This window comes from Parasteatoda tepidariorum, chromosome 9 (genome assembly GCF_982258835.1).
Source record: "Parasteatoda tepidariorum strain Cologne lab strain chromosome 9, Ptep-v5.0, whole genome shotgun sequence".
In the NCBI taxonomy this organism is placed as follows: domain Eukaryota; kingdom Metazoa; phylum Arthropoda; class Arachnida; order Araneae; family Theridiidae; genus Parasteatoda; species Parasteatoda tepidariorum.
Genome location: NC_141763.1, coordinates 74390099 through 74415158, shown reverse-complemented (window position 1 = coordinate 74415158; position 25060 = coordinate 74390099). Strand labels below are relative to the sequence as shown.

Genomic DNA, 25060 nt, shown 5'->3' with positions numbered 1-25060 from the left:
TTTGTTTTTTAAGTATCTATACTTTTTGTGCTATAAGCATTCATAAAAGTGTAGATTCAAAAAAAAAAGAATATAAAATATTTTTTTTCTTTCTATGTTTTTATGAGTAATACAAATATAAAATTCCCTCCCCCTCCACAGCAACACATCTAAATATCTATTCTAAGAAATTTTCTTCTTTCTCAAGCTCTCATTCTTTTTATATTTTTTTAAGAAATAAAAAATTAGGTTTCATACTGAATTATATTTAACTTTGAATACTTTTTATTGCTGTGAATATTATATTGATTTGAGTGATTTTAATTTCAAAATTTTATGCCAGAGTTGGAAATAACTTATTGGAATTGTTTAAGAAGCTATTTTGCAAATTCGCCATGTATAAGCAAGACCTTTCAGCCAGCATATAGGGATGAGGTTTTCTTATTAAAATGTAAACATTAAAGAAAGCAATGGAGCATGGGAAATAAAAATATGGTGGTTGGTCCTCTGTTCAACTGCATCTACATATAAGAGTTGTTCACTGAGAAATTATTAAAAATCATTTACTTTTTATTTTATCAAAACTTTACTTCACCAAAAAATTAAAATACGAGGGCAACTATTTTCAAATACTTTTTTAATGTACAAATTTACAAGAAACTGCAGGCTTGCAGGTGTAATAATATAAAATGGTTAGCTCACTTAGACAATTTATAGATGAGAGAAATATATAAAACTTATAAGTTTCAACAATTTATAACTAACAGTTAATATTACATACTGTTTCAAAAACGCATCTCATTCACTGATAATAAGATGGCCTATAAGGCGGTTCTGAAGGTCCTCTAGGAGGCATGTGTCCAACACTAGGATTTTGAGCTGGAGGAGGTGCAGCTATAGGTCTCGGAGGAAGAGCAGTTCGGGTTGGTGGTGGAGGTACACCACTTGGAGGCCACTGCTGCATATATGAAGGAGTTTCTTCATATCCACCAGATGATGGTGGAAAACGCTGGGGAGGAGGCACGGGATGAGGTACATGAGTAGGACCACGAGGAGGAGTATAAGTAGCAGGAGGTGGATGATGCACAACAGGAGGAGGTGTTGAGTATATTGGACCACCTGGTGGAGCATGTGGATGGTTAATTGGAGGTTGGTGATGAACTGGGGGAGGAGGTTGGCTAAAAGCCTGGGTAGTAATGGGTGGTGCTTGGGAATACGTAGGAGCAGTACCTGGATGAGGATGCTGATAAGCATGTGGTGGATAAGTTGCTGGCGGGTGTTGTAGTGGAGGTAAAGGATGAGTCGGTGTGACACCAGCAGAATATTGGGGTGCATGTGGTTGCGGATGAAGGTGTGAAGCTACAGGCGGCACATGATTTGCTCCATCATCTTGAATGGGAACCGTTATCAAATTAGGTCTTGCACTACTGACAGGTATAGTACTGGCATAATTAGCAGGAGAATGAGGGTATTGACGAGACTGTCCAACTGGGCTTCCCAAAGGAATATTAGTATTTCTTGTGTGGTCCACAGGATCCCTGTGTTCTTGAGGATGTTGAATGTGACCACCAACAATAACTGACTGGTGTGAAACATCAACTTGTAAATGAGCTCTTGGATCACGTGGATCCCTAGTCAAAGGAACATGACTAGCGCCAACAGTAGAAACAGGCGGAGGATGTGTAGTGGAGGAGGATGAAGTTGTTTTTAAATGTCGATGATTAACATGAGCCTAAAGATAGTAAGGAATAAGTAAACTTTTAAAACTTTTAACTTTACAGTTTCTTATATATATCTAAATTAGAATTGCTCATTATGTAATTAAAATACAAAAAAGCAGGAACTATTTAAAGTAATTAGATATTGATTAAATGTTTTTGTTAGGATTAGATTCGTAAAGGATTATGAAAGGATCTGAATTTTTTTTCAAAGATCATTTTCTAGACACAAAAGTTCTTGGTAAAAGAAAATTAATAAAAATAATATTTTAAAATGAAGTAAAAATAATACTTTAACAGCATTTATACTTTAGATTTAAAAAATCATCAACATTTGGTACTCCACGAACACCCATGAAATAATAATAATATAAAAAATGCCACTTCAAAACTTAAAATTTTTATATTTTCATTATTTGGATATATTATTTTATAAATTAAATACGCATATTGTACAATGTAATTTGAATGATTTAGTACTTATACATTAGTTCAAACACCATATTAAAGTACTCAGATAACAAAAAAAAAAAAAAAAAAAAACTTAAAAGAGTTATATGTTTACTTTTAAATTTAACTATTATTTTTAATAATGAAAATATAAGCTATAATTAATCAAATTCATCATACACTAATAATTGGTGATTAGAAGAAAAGGGATTTAAGTATTTCATACTTGCAGATCTCTTTGACTGAGGTAAGTTCTCCCACAAGCACCAGGTACATGCCGAGAACCTCCATATGTACACATGAAAACAGTACCTAAAATACTCTGTTCAATTCTTTGAACATTCATATCACACCTGAAACAGTCAGACACAATTAAATAACCAAGAATATTAATAATGACATATATTTAACAAAATACATATTGACAATACTTACTTTGGACAAACCTTTTCCAGTTTTTTAGCACAATCAAAGCATAAAACATGTTTGCAAGGAATCTAAAAAAAAGATAGATATTAAAATAATAAAAACTCTTAGTAAAGCATAGATAAACAAAAGTACCACAAACATTTCCCACTCACCCTCTAAAATATCTTTTTCATTAAAAATGTTAATAATCACGTTAAGTTGAATTTTTTTAGGAATAATTAAGAAACTATACAAAGACAAACACTCAATTTGAAATAAAGAATAAATTAAAAATGAAATTTCTTTTTAAATGTCATAGAGATATCAAGATGGATGGTATTAATTTTTCTTTTATACAGTTAATAATACACAATTAAAATGTTTGTGAAAAAGATTACTTAAACTTCCTACTACTTTTTAAATGATAAAGAATGAGCACTTCTGCAGTAACAATAACTTACTCCTAAAAATGTCACATGATTTTGGTTTACAAAATTAAAAAAAAAAGAAGCTCAATTAATGGAGTCACAATTAGTAAAGTATAAATTTCCATATAGGTTTACTGAAAAAAAAATGTAATTGGGGGAAAAATACATTTTAAGAAGGGAGGAGAGTTATCCAATAAGAGAAGTAGACTTTCTTTTTGCTTAAAGAAAAATTAATAATGCTAAAATTAATATTAGCTAAAAAAAAAAAGAAAAAAAAAAGAAATACCATTAGAAATTTATAAAAAAAGTTTATCCCCAGATTTCCCCCAAAACATTTTCAAAATATTATTAGCTTGAAACTAGAATTATTGCATTTATTTATAACAACTATATTTGCAATATTAAACACTAAATGAAAAAAGAACCACAATTTTATATATTTAAATAACAAAAAGTCTGCATGTTTTAAAAGTTAAAAAAGAGAAAAGAGGATTAATACTGATTGTTTAAGGATTATTACACAACAGATGTCACCATTTAAAATTGATTATTAGAAAGAATTTTTACATGAATGAATTGTAAATTTTAAAAAAAATTTATTAGATAATTTCATTTTATATAGTAAAAAAGAAATAGCTTTCAAAATATGTTTTTAAAACTTAACATTAAAAAGTAACATTTATATGAATGATTCAACTTCTTAAAAGGATGTTAATTGTTACATTTTCACATAATCATTCTAATGTGTCATATCTGTTAATTATTCTTTATTATAACATGATTTTAATACAAATTTTGGGAAATTTTTTTTTTATACTTAGTTAAACAAAGATATCTACACTAAATTAGAATAAAAACTATACATTACCATCCGGCCATAATTTAGAATAGGCAATGAACATTTTTCACAGCAATGAATTAGGGGGTCTATTACTTTTTCCCCAATCAGATTTACCTACAAAATAATTTTTAACAAGAATAAGTCATTTTTTTTTTTTTTTTACAATTACAAATCTAAATAGTTCTAGAATTCAAAATTCCATACTTTGTGATCCCATCTTAATTTTTGGTTTTGGTGCAAAGGTTCAGGAAATGAACGATCCATGGGACTGAAGGCTGGGGTTTTATCAAGCTTAGAAATAACTTCATCAAGGTTTGTATCTGTAACTAAAATATACATATATATATTAGAATTGTTTACAATATATACAATTGTTGTCAAATATTCTACAATTGTCTCTAAAATTATATGCATGGGGGATAAAATTGTCCCCTTGAAATATGTTTGGTTACAAAATAATAAAGAAAAATAGTTTCCTCGCATCAAATTTTATGTGTTAAAAAAAATTTTTTTTTGGTACTAATTTGACTGTTCCACACATTGTTTAGGCTTTAGTTTAGTTAGATCTCAAAAGGAATAATTGAAAGTGTCTGGTACAGAAATGTTTACATGATGGAATTTCAAATTTACATGTTGAGCTGAGCTTTGCATTTATGTACTGGCAGTATAATTGTTCATCAATAAATTTTCACTCTTTTAGAATTGTCTTTTAAAATTTCATAATCTTTAGAAATCTAATTTTAATATAATATTTTGTAAGTCTATGTTCTACTATGTTTTTCTCATTTATTTGATCTTAGCATTTTAAACAATATATGGAATTCACTTACTAATATTATTTTAGCTTTTCTTCATTTAATTTTAATCTTCAACCATTACGGGATAAAGAACATAATTAGTTTTCTTGCATAATAAAAGGCAATTTATAATTTTTTATGCATATCATAACATGAATTAGGCAATTGTGAAGTTTGATTATTTTTCTCATACAGGTTATCTGCTACATTTTAGATTTTCAAATTCATGACTTTCCATTTGAATTTTTCGTGACTTACAGAAGTTACTATTTTCTCCGACAAAAACACAACAAAAAATTTAAAAAAGCGTTACAATAACACTAATTGGCACAACCAAAACTGTTATACTCTGCATCTTTATATTTATTGATTTCAAACTTAAAAAACAAGAAAGAGTTGAAGTAATTAAAGTAGCTAAAAAGATACAAAAGTAAGTAACTAAATACAGTCAGATATATGTAGTTATTTAAACCTGTTTTATTAATTCTTAAAAGTGTAATATAAAAAGCCTAAACTTAGAATTTTAAATTGATTAAATAAAAATAATAAAGAGATAAAAAAATTCTGGAATCACAGAAGTTTAACAGATAATTTGCTCCAGAAATGATGTTCTTCTTTCTCTCATCTTTTGAAAGAACACCATAATTTTTAAAGAACAGGATAAAAACATTTTAAAATTTAATAAAATATGATTATGAGAGGGTATTTTGTTACAAATTCAGATATTCGGAGCACTGTGAAATAAGGGAGGGGGTGGGGGGAACTTTTAAAAATTAGATTTTTTGACAACCAAAATCCCTGATTTTTTAAAAAAAAAAAAAAAAAAGTTAAAATCATGACAAATTTCGCCCCATACCGAAATACATGACTTTCCAGGTGCGCAGATACTCTGTCAAGTATGTAAGCCATATAAAACTTTTGCAGCACTAAATGAATATCTAGGTGGTTTTATTAGACTATTAAATTTTCATTACCCATGTCAACCCTAATCATCTAGTTCAAATTCAACATTAACCTCTTTATCACAACGGCTCACATATGTGGACCTTCGCTTATTAGCATCGAAAAATATGCTATAACAAATTTATAATACAGTACAGAACCCGTTATCCGGAAATCAGGAAACCGGAACGAAATTCGATAAATTTTCCCGCCATTTTCAAAACAAAAAAACATATTTTTCCTCATAAGATTTTAGGATTTTTCTTTCTATTTTGAAAGATGTTTACCTTACCATCATTTTGGAAATAATCATTAGTGTATTACTTCGTTTTTTCTTCGTTTTAAGATTATTTCCAGTTTCTTTTTTTTTAGTTGGGCTTAACAATAAAAAAAACGGCTTTTTGTAGTGATTCAGAAAACCGGAAAAATCAGTTATCCGGAATAGCGATGGTCCCGATCGTTCCGGATAATTGGTCCCCTACTGTATTACCATTACTGAAAAGAAAAATTTGTGGACATTTATCCTAAGTCATGCGAAAAACGTAAACTATTTGGGTAGAATTCTAAATAAACAGATTTTTGAAAAATGACAAAATCCATCTGCTCTCAAAAAAAAAAAATTTTTTAATTTTAAATATTATATAATTTAGTTATTCTGGGAAGAATTTTTTTTCTTTTGGCTTAGCAGTTATGAGTAGGAAGTTTTTAAATTTACATTAATTTATTATTTAAAAACAATGCAGTTAAGAACATGTAGGTCCACGTTTGTGCACCTTGATATCGTATAGCGAAAATTACGACATAGTAGCAAAGAGAAATCTCATAGTATTATGAAATCTATGTAAGATATATCTATTTAGAGACACTACAATGATTTAATAATATTTTTATGTGTATTTTAGTTAATTGTTTTAGATTAAAGTACATACATTTAATAACTCTTAACTTTTCATATACTTTTTTCAATAAATTTAAAATCTTACCCGCGAGAATTAAATATTTTTTTTTAATTTTAGATTTTTTTTCAATAATTATTTATTTTGCATTGCATAATTAAAACAGTTTTGAAACTGATTTTTAAAGCAGTATTGCAACGTGCTTAGAAAAATTTTAGTTTTTCTTCTTCTCTTAAATAATTTTTAAATCTATTCGTCTATTTAATTATACAATTAAATAGACCATTACATAACAATATGCATGTTCATTCCTACTTTAGGTGTGACATAACATTTAAAATAATTATATTCTTTTACTTAATTCAGACCTGAGGTCCAAGTATGTGTATACCAAAAATTATTAGAACGTAGGTAGCATAATTCTTATTTTCTTTATATTATTAGTAATGGCAGTAAAACAGAAATTCGGAATAATTAATATTGTTTCGTTTTATTCCATTATACTTCAGTAGTAAAGAGGTTAAGTACATTTGAACATCGCCTAAAATAATTCCATGCTTCATAATAACTTCACCTTTATCAGTTTATTTTGATAAAGTCAAGTGATACAATTATTGAATTAAATACTAAATTGGTGTTATATACAGGGTTTTCCCTAAGCGCTTTTAGAAGGGTAGTCCGCCCTGCTTGCCCTTTTTATCCCTATAAATGCGTCTTTTTTGTAAAAATAAGACTCGTTCAAAAACACTGCCTTTTTAATCGCATTTCCTTTTTCAAACAATTAATGCATTGTTTAAATAATAATTACACACTGGTAAAATTATCTGTGGTTATAGGTTTAATTCTGATTACTAGAATAGAAATAGATCTCAATTTTTGGAAGAAAACTTCAAAACAATTAATTTTCCAATTTTCGAATTTTTTAGAAAAATTGAAGAAAAAAGTCTAATAGAAACCCTCTTAATTGCAGTGGCCAGGGTTGGGTTTTTGACGTCAAAAAGTGGTTTTTGACATGACAAGGGTATAATACTGGTTTAAACCGTCAAAAATGTCAAAAACTGAAGTTTGCCAAGAAAATATATAAACTTCAAAACTACCAACAGTTGCCATGCATTATATTGAAATTTAATTATACTATAGGTAATCAGCAGGTATTAAAATATTTTTTAATTAAAATTAAGGTAAAATAACAGATTTAAAATCTCAGAAATTTATATTCAAATGCATGGTGCAGAAAAATTTTGCACAAAAATTTTTTAAATATTTATATTTTGAAAAAAAAAAAAAAATTTTTTTTTTTGATACTTAAGAAAATTAAAAGTTTATTACTATGCATTTTTGACATATAAGGAACATATAACTAATATTTATAAGGAACTTACAAGTTATGTTGTATAAATACAAACTTGAAACAAGTGTATAAAATTTTTTTTTTAATGTTATACCGAATATCTTTATTATCCAGTATGTTTATTTGAATTTAAAAGTAGTTATATTTATGAATAATGATAAATATAATTCATATTGTTCATTATATTTATTTATAATTATTACACTTATCATTTTAAAAAAATTTTTATCTCTTAATGTTTTTTTCCTCCACTCGTATTAAGAATACAAATAATGCATATCTTGAAAGCAAGAAGTAATTATTCAACAGCTGAATATTTAGATATTCAACAAAACTATATCATATTCAGCAAAATGAATAGGCTGAATATACTGTAAATTGACACTAACTACTCTGTGTATTTAACAGAAAGCACTTAAATTTGTATTGTCTTATGTTAAAAAGATTATTAAGAAGATTTAAAAAAATATTAAAAAGATTTTTCTTTAAAAGATGTCTAATGTACAAAACTGCTAATGTTTATCTTTAAAAATGTCTAATTTTTAGTATAATCTATACCAGTGGTGCGCAAACTTTTTTCGACCGTGATCCCTTTTGTAGAGAGAAAATTTTTGGCGACCCCTAGAGATAAATGTTCACAAATACGATGTATATTTCGAGCATTTCTTTCGTTTCATCGAATAAAAACATCATCATATTTGACTCATATTAATTTTATTTATAATTTTAAGAAAATACTTTTTGTATAACACAAAACAATCTCATCGATGTTTGGATGTATGTTGCTAATTGCAATTCGCATATCATCTTTAGGTTTTAAACGCGAGTGGTATTTAGTTTTTATTGAAACTAGTTTGCTAAATCCAGTTTCACATAAATACGTTGATGCAAATTGTATTAACACTCTGATGGCATTCTTGCATAAAACGGGCTATTGTTTTTCTACGGATAGCCAAAATGTTTGGCAAGGCTGAGTCTTAAATTGATTTCGAAGAGTATAGTCACTAATCAGATCTATCAATTGCTCTTTCTCACTAATTTGAAGCGTTGAACTGCATATGTCAAAGGAAAATGGATCACGAATCCAACCAAGATCGTTTTCAGGAAAATCCTCGAATCTTCTCGAAAAATTTTTCGTTAACTTTTCAATGTGATTGGAAATTATGTTTTTAAATGTAAATATATCTATATTATTTTCCTTGATAAAATCGTTAAAGCAAGGGAACATGTTGGTGTTGTTTTTATTCAGTTCAGTTTGCCAGAGACTAAACTTATTCTTAAAAGCTTGAATTTTACTGGCTGTAGTTATGATAGTTGAATTCTCACTCTGCAAGCTCAAATTTAAGTCGTTAAGTTTTTCGAAAATATCAACTAAATAGCTCAGCTTCCCTAGCCAAACTTCATTGATATAATAATTTGCCAATCTATGTTTCTTTTCGATTTAGAACATGTACACTTCATTTCTCAAATCAAATATCCGTCGTAGTATTTTCCCACGTGAAAGCCATCTGACTTTGATGTGTAACAGTAATTTCTCATACGTTGAGCCCATCTCATTGCAAAGTATTGAAAAGAGACGGCTGTTGTGGCTGTTGCATTTAATGTAGTTAATTGAACTAACAGCGTCTTGTAATACGTTGTGCACCTCTTCATCCATATCTTTTGCAACAAGAGCTTTCCGATGAATCATACAGTGATTAAATACCATATGAGGTGCCACCTTCTGAATTAAGCCTCTGAGCCCTTTATTCGAACCTGTTAATGCTGCAGCACCATCAGTACAAACCGCAACACAGTTTGCCCAGGTAAGGGACTTTGTTTCAAAATATTCATTTATTACTTCGAATATTTTTTCTCCAGTTGTTTTTCCTTCCAAATTTTTGCAACATAAAAACGTTTCTGTTATATCTTCATTAAAAATAAACCTAACGTAAATAATTAGTTGTGACATTTTAGTAATATTGGTAGTCTCGTCCAGTTGTAAAGCAAATACAGATGAATTTTGTATGCGTTTTATGACTTCTGACTCGATATTTCGTGACATTTCGGAAATCCAATTGCAATTAAACAGTGAGTGATGGCGATTCACTCTTTATATGTACACTGTATGGTATGCAGCATGCAGGGATAATGCATTTCATAAAAATTTTGGCGACCCCCAAAAACTTCTGGCGACCCCTAGTTTGCGCACCACTGATCTATACTATACACTAAATTTGGTTATAAATAAATTTCTTAATAATATCACTGCAGATTTTCAATAACACATGAAAATGAATACATAATATTACAAAAGATGTGAGTTTTCAAAAGTACAAGATTTTGGTTACTATTCAAAATATAAGTGTTTCTTCAAAATTTTAAATTTTTTTTTCTAGAACATATTTAGAAACACTATCCTTTAAAAAATATATAAATTTTATGTATTAATTAAATTTAACATATGAATATAGGTTTTTGACATTTTCGACATTTTTGACAATGAGGTTTTTGACATGACGGTTTAAACCATGGTTTAAACTGTCAAAAACTGTCACATGTCAAAAACCTGCCAACCCTGGCAGTGGCATAATAAAAAGGTCTAAAAAAGTGGAAAATTTTTGAGAAAAAAAAAAGAAAAAAAAAAGCTAGATAGAAACCAAAATAAAAAATGTTCTAAATTTTTAAACGAAAGATTTAACGAAAAAAAAATTTAATTTTAACTTTTTTACATCCCTGAATTTTAGAAAAAAGTTACCATAAAAGAGTAACGTTCATTAGAAACGCTCTTTAAAAATTGCTGTCATAATAAAAACGATAATAGAAAAAATACTAAAAATGAAAAGTAAAACAGGAAAAAATCGTTACTTGGCTCGTAAATATAACTTTAACGTTGAGAATATCAGTTTTCTATGTTACCAGTTATCTATCCAACCGTGCAAGAAATAAAAGAATTAAGTCAATTAGAAAGGCTCCGCTAATATGTTTCGCTTTAGTTAAAACAGAAAAACAAGCATAAACAAAAAAAAAATCTCTATTTCTTAAACTATGTGTTGAAAAACCAATGAAATTGACTTGCTTGAATATAAGTTTAAAAAAAATCAGCATTACAAAACTGATGGTTCAGTATAAAGTAATCTAGTTTCAATTCAAATTTCACTTTTCTATGTGCCTTTCAGAACATAAATTGAAAAGTTTTAGACTAAACTATTTCTTATAATATATAGTATAAAATATGATTTTAGATTCTTATTTATTAAATCACAATACTTCAAAATAAAATTTCCACACAGAAAAAAACTTTGGTGAAAAATAATTTCCCAAATAATATTTTGCCTAATATTTGGCAAAAATGGGGGAAATCGAATTGTGGACGAGTATTCATTACATACTTAAGATACATATTGTTTTCACACATTTTTCTTAATGAATTCTTTTAATTTTCAATTAGTAAATGCACAATCCTAGATCTCAAAATGCAAAGGTTAGTAAAATGTTTTTGTAAGATGATGGACGTACAACTAGCACTAGGTGATAAATCGAAAAATATCAATGTTATGCAATCATCGGCATATTTTTTGGATATCGAAAATTGAGATCTAATGAGATGAGTCCGATGACTATCGATGAATCTTCAACATCAATGATTTCAAGCGTGTGCAAAGAGCACTTCTCTTGAATGTGACATCAATGGCCGCAAGTTTGTGCAAAGAGCATTTTCCTTTGATCATAAACGAACAGTGAGAGTTGCACTGATGATCGTTGTCTTTCCAGTGTTTTGACTAATGTTGCTGACAGTAATCTGATAAATGTTTTTTTTAAGTAAATACATGTTATACAACCTCTAAAACAACAGTATAGTTATAATTATGACTAAATTAAAAATATTTAATATTGAAATAACTGATCTTCGAAACCTTGAATTTTTGATATCACAAAATATTTACTATCTCTCCTATAATTTTATCAACGTTTTCTTACACACATAAAATAAATAAAAAGTTAATAGCAACTCAGCATTTTTAGCAGTAGCAAATAGGAGAACAAAAATACATATAAATCTTTTAAAATGAATTTAATCCTCCTAAAAATAGTTGCAAGTGGGGGACGACCCCTGTAATATAAATGAAAATAAATAACATTTAGAATACGGTTTTCTTTTTTAATAAGAGAGCATCTGTAAACATAAAATACGCGGATATGTGGAAGCAATCATAAAATTATGTTATGAAGAAGGAATCGGATTGATAGTAACAGTTATAAAAATATTATATACGACAATTTCAAATAAATAACTAATAATTTTTTTTTAAATATGGAGAACTCAAACTTACATGTTTTATCAGGAGACGTCTTCTCGCCGGGAGGATCAGTGTTTTCTTCATTGTCATCATTAGCTTTTTTTGTTGAAGTTCGCTTTGCTTTTCCTCCTCGACGACCTCTTCCCCGTCCTTTACCTTTCAGTTTCAATGAAATATTTTTACGCACTCCCTGTGTTTGAGCTGATCCAACATTTGTGTCTGAATATTCTAAATCATCAGCTACGATATAATGTAAACAATGATAAAGCACAGAGAAACAGTGGGCATTTTTAAGAATAATAAATGAAAGACAAATAAATATGAAAAATAATAGAATGTTATTAAACAACTTATTCGCCAAAATTTTTCATACAGCATGGGAATTTAATTACGAAAGATTCTTTAAAAATTACAGTACACATTTTACTCATACTTACTTTCATCCGCCATCTTTCCTTTTAAAATATTTATATATTACAGTTGGCGGTTACGTATAAAATTTCACAATTGAGTTTGCTGTGAACTAATTATTCGTGCGATTCACTCAGAAACCTGAAATCACTAAAAATATTTTATTTTTAAAAACGAAAAAAAGAGAAACTCTCCTTAAGCGAATAAATTTCTTTAAAATCAAATTGCAGGTAAAGAATTATCACAAGCCATCAAATTTTTCACGTTTGTTCCGCATCTACAGTTTGCACTCAATTTTCAGTTTTCGGTTTAAAATTTATAAGAGCATACTTGTAGTTCCAACTCGTTCAGTTTTATTAGTTTTTTTCAGTGCAAATAACGTACAACTTAAAATTTCTTCTGCTAGTACCTAATAGCTGTTTACATTTTTTTCTTCTTTTCTTAACATCATGAAATCATGGAAGTAAGTTTGAATAATTTGAATTTTCGTTTCATAACATTTTAAAAGTAAAGTATTATATTTATTTATAACTTTTAAAAAACTGTCATATTATACTTTCTCTTGCATCACTCATTTTTCTCTTATTATAATGTATTGTATATCCTCGTATTTGATTATAATAATGAATAGCTTTTCAGCCTAATGATTAGTAACGGTTTTTATTTTGTGTCCTATTTTAATTTTTAACTACTTTCTTATAAATTGAATCAATATTTTAATTGTTGTTGTGCTAGTGCTAATAAATAGAGACAAGTGAGTTGATTAAACTCCGTTTCGTATGCAATTTTCAAGAATGAAGAGTCAAATAAATAAAAAAAGAAAAAAAAAACAAATCATATTTTACAAAGAACAAAATTTCTGCTTCGCCATATTAAAGTTTACAATGTTTCGGGGTTTACAATTGTGTATACTTTTCATTTTGGTAATTTTCTTTTCATTTTGGTAATTTTTTTTTTCTTGCAGAAAACAGAAAAAATAACTTAAAATTGGGTTTTTTTTTTCTGTGACTCTGCTACATTGTGAAAAGTAAAGGTCCTTAGGTCTCAGTTTCCAAATTCCTATTTTATAAAAGCGAGTTTCACTTTAAAACATGAATTCTCCACCTTTTCATTCATGTATTAATGTATACATTTATTATTATTCTATTAATTGGGGGACAAAACAAACAATTTGAATTCAGGTCAATATTTGAACAATCACGGGGGATATTTCCATATCCTGATCTGTCGCGCCAACTACAATTGCCAAGGCGCCAAAAGATTTTTTAAAAAAAAGGGACATATAGATGATGTTTTTTTTGGTTTCACGTGGGCCACTGCCCGGAAGTTTCCAAGACTTGGTGACTATTCTGCCACAGAACACAATACGGAAATCTCCCGCAATCAAGCTTAAAACTTAACTAATAATTAGCATTGTGGAAAAGTGGCGATATTTTAATAAGTAACTTAGTAACGAAGAATTTAGTGTACATATATATTTAAAATTTAGGAAATATCTTACATCAATAATTCTGCTGCCATTGTCATTTTTTTTCGCGTTATAAAATTACTCTTCCCAGTGGGCCTGTTACAGCTTATTTTTTGCATTCTACACTGTAACCCTTTGAAATTTCAAAGTGCAATTCAATTTTACAGTCTTTTTTTAATACTGTCTTTTTTTGAAGCATTTTTATACTTTGCGTGTTTCATTCATTTACTCTATTGGTTGAAGATCAATGATAATGTAACATTCGCTTCCTTCAACACCAATTAAACAACTCAGCATCCTTGCAAGTTAACTTTATAGGAAAAAAATCTGTAACCATGTATTTATTTAATTAAGTTAAAATAATCTTAGTATTTCATAATTTTAATCACAAATAACCAAACATGTTTTTTTTTTTTTACTTGCTTAAATTATTTTTGCAAGTAAAAAAAAAAATTATAAATGCAATTTAAAATCGTGTATTTCCACATTGGTACTCATGTCAAAATATTTACCAAATTTTTACAATTTCTGTTCAGTTACATGAGAAAGACCAAAAAATAAATGAATACATAAACAAAATAATAATAATAATAGAATAAGCAAGCTTGCAACCAGTCCAATTTTTGAGGGGAACAAGAATAAATTACACAGCCACAATAGTTTTCAAAATTTCGCTCATCAAAAAAAAATTTTTTAATGTACCAAATACCTGTTGAGCGATTAATTATTTTTATCTCATTCTTGTTTTTAACTTTAAGAAATTAAAATTGATGATAATTTGCAAAATTTTTCTTTATTTGCATGGAATATTGAGAAGGACTTTAGAGGTTTTTAATTATTAGGGAGGGGGATAAACCAACCTTTTCTGCAAGCAAGTACCGATATGAAAATATCTCCAAAAAGTTTTTAATGACTATTTTTATTATAGTAAAGTATTATTTGACATAATTGTATATTAGGAGATTAAGCAAGGCATGTTTTTGAAAGTTCAACTATTCGGAAAAAAATATTATTTCCATTTTCCATTGATGTCATTGATTTTGGCTAATACACAACAGTCAAGATTTAACATAATCAAGTAATTTTTATGATGATTTAACACTTTAGTATGTATCTTAATTTTTTAAAAATCCAATTTACATTTATAGTTAACCGTTATATTTAAGTGCGAGCAAAAAACTCCGAATGCTACTCATTTTTGTTAAAAGGAAGAAAAATCTACACAAAATTCTTTCTTTTATAATTTTAGGTAAAAAAAAACTTCCGAAGCAAAGCCATGTTAATTCATTATTTATTATTTTTTTTATTAAAGTATTGCTTTGATCTTATTTAGTAACTTTTTTGTATTTTTAGGGTAAATAGCTATAAAACTGAGAATTAAAAGGATTCATTTGACCATGACAAGGACATTGTTTTTATCTAGTAAGTATTAATTTGTATAATACCTATACTTATTTCTAAATCTTTATTTAAAAAAATTTGGGAATGCTCAGTCTGGTCGAGTGAAATGAATTATGTTTTATATTTTCGGGGCCGGGATAGCCTGGTCGGTAAGGCGCTGGGCCCATGTCCAAGAGTTTGTGGGTTCGAACCCCGTCGCCCGAAGACTCCCCGTGTAGTAAAGTGACTGATGCACGTTAAATCTGTCGAGTCGCAAAAGTCCTCCATCTCCCCATAACAAATTAAAACCTCTGGGGGTACTGAATTGGGGATCGATCGTTCTCTGATTCAGGTCAAAATTACGATCTGTGGGTGAATGAATGGGTCCGTCCTATAAACGGGTGCGACGTATGGTGTGGCAGAAGTCGAATTCTTGACCATAGATGGCGCCACTGAAAAAAAGAAACGCACACTCTGTCTTAAATTTGCTAGGTTTCACCAAGCAGGCTTGCTAATACGGCAAGTAGCATTAGAAACAACAAAAAAATTTCATATTAAATTCTTTTTAGGGCATTCTTCAAATAGAAGATAAAGAAGAAGTGTCCCAGCTTTAAAATAGACTATTTAGCTTTAATAAAGGAAAATTTAAAAAGGTGCCAATTTAAATTTTTTTTATTAGAGCTTATGATGAATTTTTAATAAATATTTTAATTTAAACATACTCAATTTCATATATTTTTGTGGCCTCAAACATAAAGTAGCTTTTTAATTATTGAATTACAATTTTATTGGAGAGTTCTAAGTCCATCGACATTTACGATGAGCTGATCATCAGCGATTTTTCTGTATCATAACATGTAAAAAAGGTTTCTGTCTAGATAGACAAATAGCATAAATCATTCATAGGTATCTTTTAGTTATACTTTATAATCGCAAACCTTGAAACATGAGGCTTATTGTTACTTAGAATTTAATGTTATGTAGATCATTTCTCATATCATTAAACTTAGCTACTGAGCATGGTAATGTATGGTTACAGATTGATATTAATGCTTAAAAATAATTTTTAAATCAAAATACTTTAAAACTCAAAAATATGTACTACATTTATTTGTTTTCTGCAAAATATTGATTGTGGAGAAAATTTTGTCTCTTGAAGTGATAAAGTGGCTAAATTTATCATGCTTTTATTGCATTCTTATTTTTTGTTGAGTCTTAGTCTTAATTACTATGTAAATTTTGTAATGTAGCATTATAAATAAAGAAAAAATAAAATTAATTATATCACTTCACTTTTTTCAGCTTCAATTTTTTTCTGTTCTCTGGCATTTTCATTAAGCCATGCCTACAGAAATATAAATAGCAATGCAGATGATACCAGTTCTTCCTTGCAGATTCAACCAATGGTGAGTGCTACTTTTCACTATTGGCATGACATTTTGATAGATTTATATTAAATTGCCCACTACATTTAAAAAAAAAAAATCAACAAAATAATGGATTCTCCGAGTTTTTCAGCCTTTCTGAATAATGTCTCAAATTTAAATGAAGATTTTTCTTTTGTTACTTCGACTCCTGTTGCAAAAAAGAGACTAAAGAGAACTTATGATGACTTAGAACAGCTTAATCCCTGCAATATAACTTGTGAGTTCATGGATGGTGGAGATTTTTCTGAATATTTGAAACCACTGGATGAATCAAGTGAAAAAGTGGAAGAAAATAAAGAGGTAGAACCCATCAATGTTATACAAAATAGTTCCTGTCCATTGTTTCCTGATGATTCATTGACACTAAAAGAAAAAGAGGATCTGAACAATTCAAATACATTTTTTCTTTCACAGTCTAAATTTCCAAAAGGACTCCCACAGACTTCAGTTCTCTCTAGTTCTAGAAATTACCCTACTTCTAGTGAAAGTATATCTTCTCGTATTATTCAGAAATTAAAACACAATGTTTCTTCTAGTCCTAAGTCACCATTTTCAAGACAATTAAAACGAACTAGTCTTTTATTTGCTTTAAATGAAGCTCAAAAGTTACATGAACAGCTTTCACAGACATCTGTTGGACCCTTTTTTGGTTTGCCATCGAAAATGATATCTCTACTAAAGTCTCACAAAGGTATTGAAGAATTGTATACTTGGCAAAATGAATGTTTGATGTTGCCAGCTGTAAAACAGAAAAGAAATCTTATTTATTCTTTACCTACTAGTGGAGGTAAAACTTTAGTTGCTGAAATTCTTATTATTAGAGAATTATTATGCTACTTCAAAGATGCTATTTTAGTTTTGCCTTATATATCACTAGTTCAAGAGAAAGTTCGTGGCTTAGCACCATTTGCAGTAGATTTGGATTTTGTGATTGAAGAATGTGCTGGTATTAAAGGGACTATTCCACCTCGAAGACGCCGAAAAAGACACACTCTGTATATTTGCACAATAGAGAAAGCTCATTCCCTTGTTAACTCAATGATTGAGGACAAGCGAATGGGTGAAATTGGTCTTGTAGTTGTTGATGAGCTTCATATGATTGGAGAGAAAGGTGGTCGAGGAGCTGTGCTCGAAAGTTTGTTAACTAAAGTTCTTTTCACTTCTAAGACTACACAAATAATTGGAATGAGCGCTACGCTCAGCAACATGTCCGATCTCCAATCTTTCCTCAATGCTGATATTTATGAAAAAGATTTTAGACCTATTGAATTGAAGGAATTTGTCAAAATTGGCAATGAACTGTATGAAATGGTTGACAAACGAGCTGAGGAATGGCGCCTGGCTCGTACATTAGATTTTGGATATTCAAAGGAAATGTTGTGCCGTGATCCAGATATGGTAACTGGTTTAATAATGGAAGTTATACCAAAAAATTCCTGTTTGGTATTTTGCCCCACAAAAAAACATTGTGAAAATGTAGCTAGGACCATTTGTCAACTAATGCCGGATCACATGACTGATCACAAAAAAGAAGAGAGGGAAGCTCTAATAAAAACATTGATTGAAGATGGCAATGGAAATATTTGTGATATCTTAAAACTATGTTTAAAATATGGGGTTGCTTATCATCACAGTGGACTTACAATGGATGAACGTAAATTAATTGAAGAATCTTATCTTAATGGAACACTTTGCTGTTTAACTTGCACTTCAACATTAGCTGCTGGTGTGAATTTACCTGCTAAAAGAGTTATTCTTCGAGCTCCTTATGTGGGTTCTGAGTTTATCACTTATAGTCGGTATAAACAAATGATAGGCAGAGCTGGAAGGGCAGGAATTGATAGTTCAGGTGAAAGTATATTAATTATTAAACCTTGTGATAAGCTGAATGTTGGTAAACTTCTAACATCTGATATGGATCTGTGTCAAAGTAATTACATTACTGAACCTCAACTTTTAGACATACTTCTATTGAGTTTAGTAGGTTTAAATATTGCCACAACTGTAAAAGAAGTTTATTCTTTTATGGGTCATACCTTAGCATCAATTCAAAACAAAAAAGTTGGCTGTACCCCTAGTACAATTTTTGAAGAGAACATGCAAAACTTATGTGAACATGGGATGTTGCTATGTAAGGAGGATAATGCAGGGGAGAAAAAATTTTGTATTACTGATTTGGGGAAAGCTTCTTTTCGTGGAGGTGTGAATGTTTCAACAATGGAAGAGTTTGTAAAGAGACTGCGTGGGGGATTAAATGGTTTGGCTTTGCATTCCCATTTGCATTTATTATATCTTGTGACGCCTGCAGAATACTCATCATCAATAACCTTTGCCCCTGATATATTTTTTCAAAAGTATTCTAAATTAAGTGCTGTAGATATTGTTGCTGCTGAACAAATTGGCATAACAGAACGGATGGTTATGCTTATGGCTAGTGGACGCTCATTAGGCAAAAAACAAACTGTTATGCATCATTTTTATATTACTTTAATCTTGTATGATTTGTGGAATCAAGAGACTATATGGTCAGTGTCCCAAAAATACCAGGTGCATCGTGGTGTTATTCAAAATTTGCTCAATAGCACTACTGCCTTAGCTGGTACATTGAGTAATTTTTGTAAAGAGCTTAAAGAATTTTGGGCTTACCAACAATTGTTGCCAGATTTTGTTAAAATGTTATCTTACTGTGTCACAATGGAGTTGATACCTCTCATGGAGCTGCCGGCTGTCAAGCGTGGAAGAGCTAAGCAACTGTATGTGGCTGGTTTTAAAACGCTGGCAGATGTGGCTAGAGCTCATCCTAGAGACTTAGTTGACAAATTGATGCACATGAATTATAAAACTGCTAATCAAATTATTTCTGCTGCCAAAATGATTATTATGGAGAAAGCTGAAGCTTTGCAAGAAGAGGCTGAGAACCTAATGGAAGAGTTTGATAAAAACTTCTCATTACTAACAGAAGTTAGTTAGGTGCCATAACACATATATTTTGTTATTTTTTGAAAATCCATTTAATGAAACTTTGTTATCTGAGTTATAAGAGAATTCATATTTTTCATGAAATCTTCTGCTACTAATCATAAACAAGTTAAAGTTTTTTGCATATTGTATCTAGAATTCATTCCAAAGATTTATGTGCTATGATTAAGGCCATCACTTTTATAATTAGGATGGAAATTGTATCTGCTGCTAAAATAATTATTGTGAAGAAAAGAAAAGCTTAAACAGTAAAAGAAAAATTCACTAAAGCTTACTATCAAAACTTAGCAACAAAAAAAGCAGTGCTTTATTTTGTTTTATACTTAAATGTTTTGAATTCGTTTGATAAAGTATTTTTCCAAGAAAATTTGTTATGTTTCAAAATTTTCATTTTATTTTCAAAATTATATGTTGATTAGGTTTATAATCTACAAAAATGTAGCTCTTTATTTTAAATCTTCTTTGCCAGTTCCTTACTTCACTATTAATGAAAAGTTTAGAATTGCAAACGTTACTAATAACTTGGAGAAACAATATTTTATTGGTTATCAGAAAAATTATTTTAAGCTTTAGAAAAGCTATAATTTTGAAAATAGAATGTTACTTATTTTGAGTTAGAAAATGGTTGTTAGTTCCATGTTGTTTGAGTTATGTATATAAAATTTCTGATTTTGAGGAAATATAATTGTTTATAGTTTTATTTTGCAAGTAAAAACTAATGTGACAAAAAAAAATTTAAAATTAAAAAAAAAAGTTCATATTTGATATGATATTGTAGTTATTCACTTTGTCTTCCTCCGCAGAAGTTCAATTTTAAAGATTAAGTTATGATTTTTATTTCAGTTAGCAGTTTAAGCATTCCTTTATTACTATAGCAATGGATAACATTGCTCATTTTGTTGAATTATTGTATAAGGGAAGTCTCCATTTTTTGCATGTAACAAAATTATTAATAGGTTAAGATTTATATTTTTCATTTCAAAAAATATATTTAATTTATTATAGAACATATTGTTGTAAAATTTGATTTGTTTAGTTCTTATTTGGCTCTGAAATTTTTTTTTGTAATTGAGGTTTCTTATAAAAATAAAAGTGAGAAGAAAGATGCCATGGCAAGCCAATTATTACATCCGAGATGCTCACCCATTTTTAGATAGCTGCCACAATATATTAAAAATTACAAAATTGAGAGTCAATTTTAACAAAAATCTATAATCATACATCTGAAGGATGAATTTTATTTTTATTTGAAAATACTATGGCTATAACGTAATTTTTTTAAAATTAAATAAATAATAAAATAAAAATTAAAATAATGTAATAAAAATAATTTGATGTAATCAAATTATAACAATGAATATTAAGAGTATTAAGTCAACTATGACAAAAATCAATAATCATACATCTGACAGATGAATTTCATTTTTATTTGAAAATACTATGGCTATAACGTAATTTTTTTAAAATTAAATAAATAATAAAATAAAAATTAAAATAATGTAATAAAAATAATTTAATGTAATCAAATTATAACAATGAATATTAAGACTACTGAGTCAACTATAACAAAAATCAATAATCATACATATGAAGGATGAATTTCATTTTTATTTGAAAGTACTATGTCTGAAATGTAATTCTTTTTACTCAAGTATATTTAATAAAAATTATAAAAATGTAATAAAAATTATTCTATGTAAACAAATTATAACAATGAATATATCGGTATACAGGAGGGGGGAATGGGAAATAAGAATTTTCACTAATTCTAACTTGTTCACTAATTTGCCACAGAGCACAATAGATTTCCTTTTTTTTTTTTTTTTTTTTCTTTACTTATTCTCACATATTTACATCTAGTAATGTAGGACAATTAAGGGGTCACTTTTGATCCATGAGTTGTAACTCATGCATTATTATACTACAGTAACAGAAAACAACCAGGGGTTTGTCTAGATTTTTCTGAGAGGTACCTATTTTGTGAAAATTTAGACATAATTTGTGAAAAATTAAAATTTATAGTAAAAAATCAACACAAAAAATGTAGTAAAAGTATGGATTTGTCATTTCTTACGGGATGCAAAAATAAAAATTTAAGAAAAAGTATTTTGTGAAATTTTCCTAAAGTTGAATTTGAGAAGGTACCGCTAAACGGTAGTAAATTTGGTCTGGACGGACACCTGACAACAGATTATATTATGAATTATATTTTAATGAAGAAAAACCAAGAAAAATGTATACTTAAAAAAAGAAGAAATAAATTACTTAACTATAACTTATTCGTTAAATTGAATTTTGGACTGTTTAAATACTAGGAATGGTTTACTCATTTTTCATTATAGAATGTATTTGTTAAAGACTAGAATTTCAATTTCTCAAAAGAAATTTATTGACTGTATTGTTCTGTAATATCTGTCATTCATATAATTTTCTGGTGTTATGTTTGTTTATCTTTTATGTTAAAATATATCTAAATCAATATTGTTTTTACAAATTAAAAAATAAAAAAAGAATGATGAATGCTATAAATTTTATTATTTATGTAGTTTTGCATCACTTTTTTAAAAATTCGGCATGTCGTGAAGAAGAATTGGTTTTCCAGTGCATTTGTAGAAATTGTTAAAACATCAAAAAAAAAAAAAAAAAAAAAAAATGAAAATTCTCTGAAATGTATGATATGAGGTTTTTAAATAAAAAGACTTTCATCCGTCTTTGAAATTTTTCTACGAAAAAAAAATATATGTAACGTTTCATAACAATACAATAAATGAAGTTCTTTAAAATAAAATCAAAATTGAGAAATGTTAAAATCATTGTATATAACACACTCAGTTTTAATATCTACATTTTTAAGTAATGTGTAGTTTAAAGTTGAGACCCTTAGGTATTATTATGGGATATATTGGAATGGGTACTATTTGCTATGTTTTACTTTAATATGAATTTTAACTCTCAATATCATTTTGAAACACAGTTTGTGATATCTTGATTTTGTATTTAAATTAAAAAATCTGATTTGTTTTATTGAAATCAGAATTTTTCATTGAAATTGGACGATTTAATTAATTTGTAATATGCATTAAGAACTTAAGCTTATAATCAGTTAAATTTAAATTTTTTAAATCTAATTATACAATATTTTTGTTTTTCAGTTCTTATTCAGTAACAGCATTAAAAATCATTTCCATAAATCATGGAAATGTGTGATTCAAAATTATTACTTATGGAAGAAAAATATGTATCGTTACTAACTGTAGGAAAACAGGTTAAACTGAACAAATCACAAAATTTATTTCACATGTTATTTTTTTTCAAACCTTTTAAGTAACAAAATAAATTGTATTGTCTTTTACCTTGCTTCAATTGCACTTTGACAAATATTTCTATATAGAATAACTTCATTAATTTATTAAAAAAATATAGGTAATCTGAATTTAACTTTAAACAGTTTTTTTATACCCAAGAAAAATGTGAATCAGAAAGATTTTTTCTACATTAAAATAATTGCAGGGTTCGTAGTAATCCTGATTTTTCCTGGTGAAAAATATTTTATCCTTCATTGTCCTGAGATTCCTAATTTCTGTATGTCTAAAGAACATGTTTCAATAAATATAAATGCGGATTTTAAAGCAATCGATTTAAAGAAGCAAATTTGTATTTTCAATGCCATTTTATTTTAAGAAATCATGTTGATAAAAATGCCAAAATTCGATAGTTCAAACTTGAAGACCATCCACATGTCCTTATCCACAGGTTTCATTTTCAAACTTATTTCGCAATTTCGTCATCTTGTGAAAAAGTAAACTTGTTACAATTTTAAGTTATCGAATTTTTATGATGAATTCTGGGGTCGAACGCGTATTTATTATTTTCAGCAAATGCAGTAATAAATCTCTTGGAATGGAATTCTGTACTTTCAAAATTATTGATTCATGTCTTTCATCTGATTTTAAAAAAGATCGATTCTAATCAGCAATACCGTTATCACATCGTAGAAATTTTGAACACTGAGTTTAAGAACCATCCACTAAAATACTTCTATACTTACATGCTAAGAGGCACAGAATGTTTACTATGTTTTAATTAGGAATTATTGAAACCCAACTTTGAAATTATTTGGTTTAGAAACTCTTGAACTTGATTACTAAATTAGATAAATCTTGGAATGAGGGAATATTAACTAATTTATTTAATATCTGTTCCTTTTTAAGGTGACAGTATTATAAATATTTTCTATATTTAATGTGCTCAAATTATTATGAATTGTTCAGTGTTCCAATTATAAAAATGTGAGAGAAAAAAAAACTTTATATTTTAAGCTAAGTAATTCTGAAGAAATTAATAATAAATATTTTAATAATTTTTTGTGATAAAATTTGACTTTATGTACTTAAAGTAGAGCAAATTATTATTTTTTTCCTCAGTTTCTCGTTTTTTTTTTTTTATTTTTTTTTAAAACATATTTTTTCTTTTTATTATAACCATTGTTGAACAGCAAACCCAATTTTTGGGTTTCCGACTACTAGTGTTCAACTGCGTATCCTGGGTAATTTTGAAGCCAATCCAGAAGACAAGGGAACTCCTTGTACTCCTTGTCCTCCAAGGTCAAGTACTGGGACAAACTTTGCTTTCATGGAGGACTTTTTGATGGAGCTAACCGCATTTGCGTTACATGGAAAGGAAGATCACGAGAACCTCCCACGATTAGCCAGACGGCAAGGGGACTCTAACTCATTATCCGTCTACCACTGAGGATATTTTACGTCAGCATTCTGGTTGGTGCAAGCCGGATGCGGAATTCGTATCTACCAACCATCGCTGGGATTCGAACCCGGATCCCTCATTGGAAGGTGAACGCTCTATCCTCTGAGCCATCGCGGCTCAAAAAATATATCTGTAGCCAGATGACGGCTACAGATATATTTTTTGACGACTACAAAACGGTATATCCGCTTTTACTTACCAGGTTTTGAACATGAGACCTACCGCATGTCAGGCGGATGTGATAACCACTACACCATAGGATGTGAACCACTACACAACCTCGTTTTTTTAATTTTTTTTATTTTTATATAGTCTTTGTTATGTCTTCAGCTAAATATAAAACAAAACAAAAAAATTTTTTTTTTTCTTTAGCGCGCTACAAAGCAAAGTTGGTAGGATTTTTATTACCATTTATCATCATGTTTTTGAAGGGAAAAAATTCGTATTCTATAACTACATTTTACTATTTATAAAAGAAACTGCATTAAAATATCCCTTTGTTCTTAGTTTGCATTCTGAAAAAAATAACAAATTCTTTCTT

The 25060-nt window shown here is 28.6% G+C and overlaps 3 protein-coding genes across 7 annotated transcripts in view; 2 read left to right on the top strand and 1 right to left on the bottom strand.

Moving 5' to 3' along the window:
- Positions 1-601: 601 nt before the first annotated feature.
- Hakai (E3 ubiquitin-protein ligase Hakai) lies at positions 602-12753 on the bottom strand. Its single transcript, XM_016070436.5, has 7 exons — positions 12528-12753; positions 12124-12330; positions 4029-4150; positions 3852-3938; positions 2583-2644; positions 2374-2500; positions 602-1711 (listed from the first exon to the last, which is right to left on the bottom strand). Exons 1-7 carry the CDS (start codon positions 12538-12540, stop codon positions 782-784), a joined length of 1548 nt encoding a protein of 515 aa, XP_015925922.1. The 5' UTR covers positions 12541-12753; the 3' UTR covers positions 602-781.
- Positions 12754-12864: 111 nt separating this feature from the next.
- The window catches only part of LOC107453563 (uncharacterized), a 29719-nt gene continuing 17523 nt past the window's right edge, over positions 12865-25060 (top strand). For 2 of the 5 annotated variants that reach the window (XR_015429342.1, XM_016070431.4), the window contains exons 1-3: positions 12865-12964; positions 15323-15391; positions 16652-16755. Coding sequence is in view for 3 of the 5 variants with exons in the window: in XM_016070431.4 (XP_015925917.2) it covers positions 15367-15391; positions 16652-16755 (129 nt within the window). In the remaining 2 variants the exon portion in view is untranslated. Of the gene's footprint in view, positions 13009-13475; positions 13574-15322; positions 15392-16651; positions 16756-25060 lie in introns of those variants that run through there. The other 3 variants (XR_015429343.1, XM_016070433.4, XM_071186816.2) reach the window with 3 other exon arrangements.
- On the top strand, positions 16762-20017 carry mus301 (mutagen-sensitive 301). Its single transcript, XM_071186815.1, has one exon. It carries the CDS (start codon positions 16846-16848, stop codon positions 19744-19746), a length of 2901 nt encoding a protein of 966 aa, XP_071042916.1. The 5' UTR covers positions 16762-16845; the 3' UTR covers positions 19747-20017.

What these genes read in the sequence shown, in the direction of transcription:
- Hakai (XM_016070436.5), bottom strand. An exon ending in GACGTCTCCTGATAAAACAT is followed by an intron (nt 4,151 to 12,123) that starts GTAAGTTTGAGT and finishes TGTATATTTTAG; the next exon opens with TTACAGATACAAACCTTGAT. An exon ending in TTCTAAATTATGGCCGGATG is followed by an intron (nt 2,645 to 3,851) that starts GTAATGTATAGT and finishes TCTTTTTTTTAG; the next exon opens with ATTCCTTGCAAACATGTTTT.
- mus301 (XM_071186815.1), top strand. Translation starts at nt 16,846, where the DNA reads ATGGATTCTCCGAGTTTTTCAGCCTTTCTGAATAATGTCTCAAATTTA.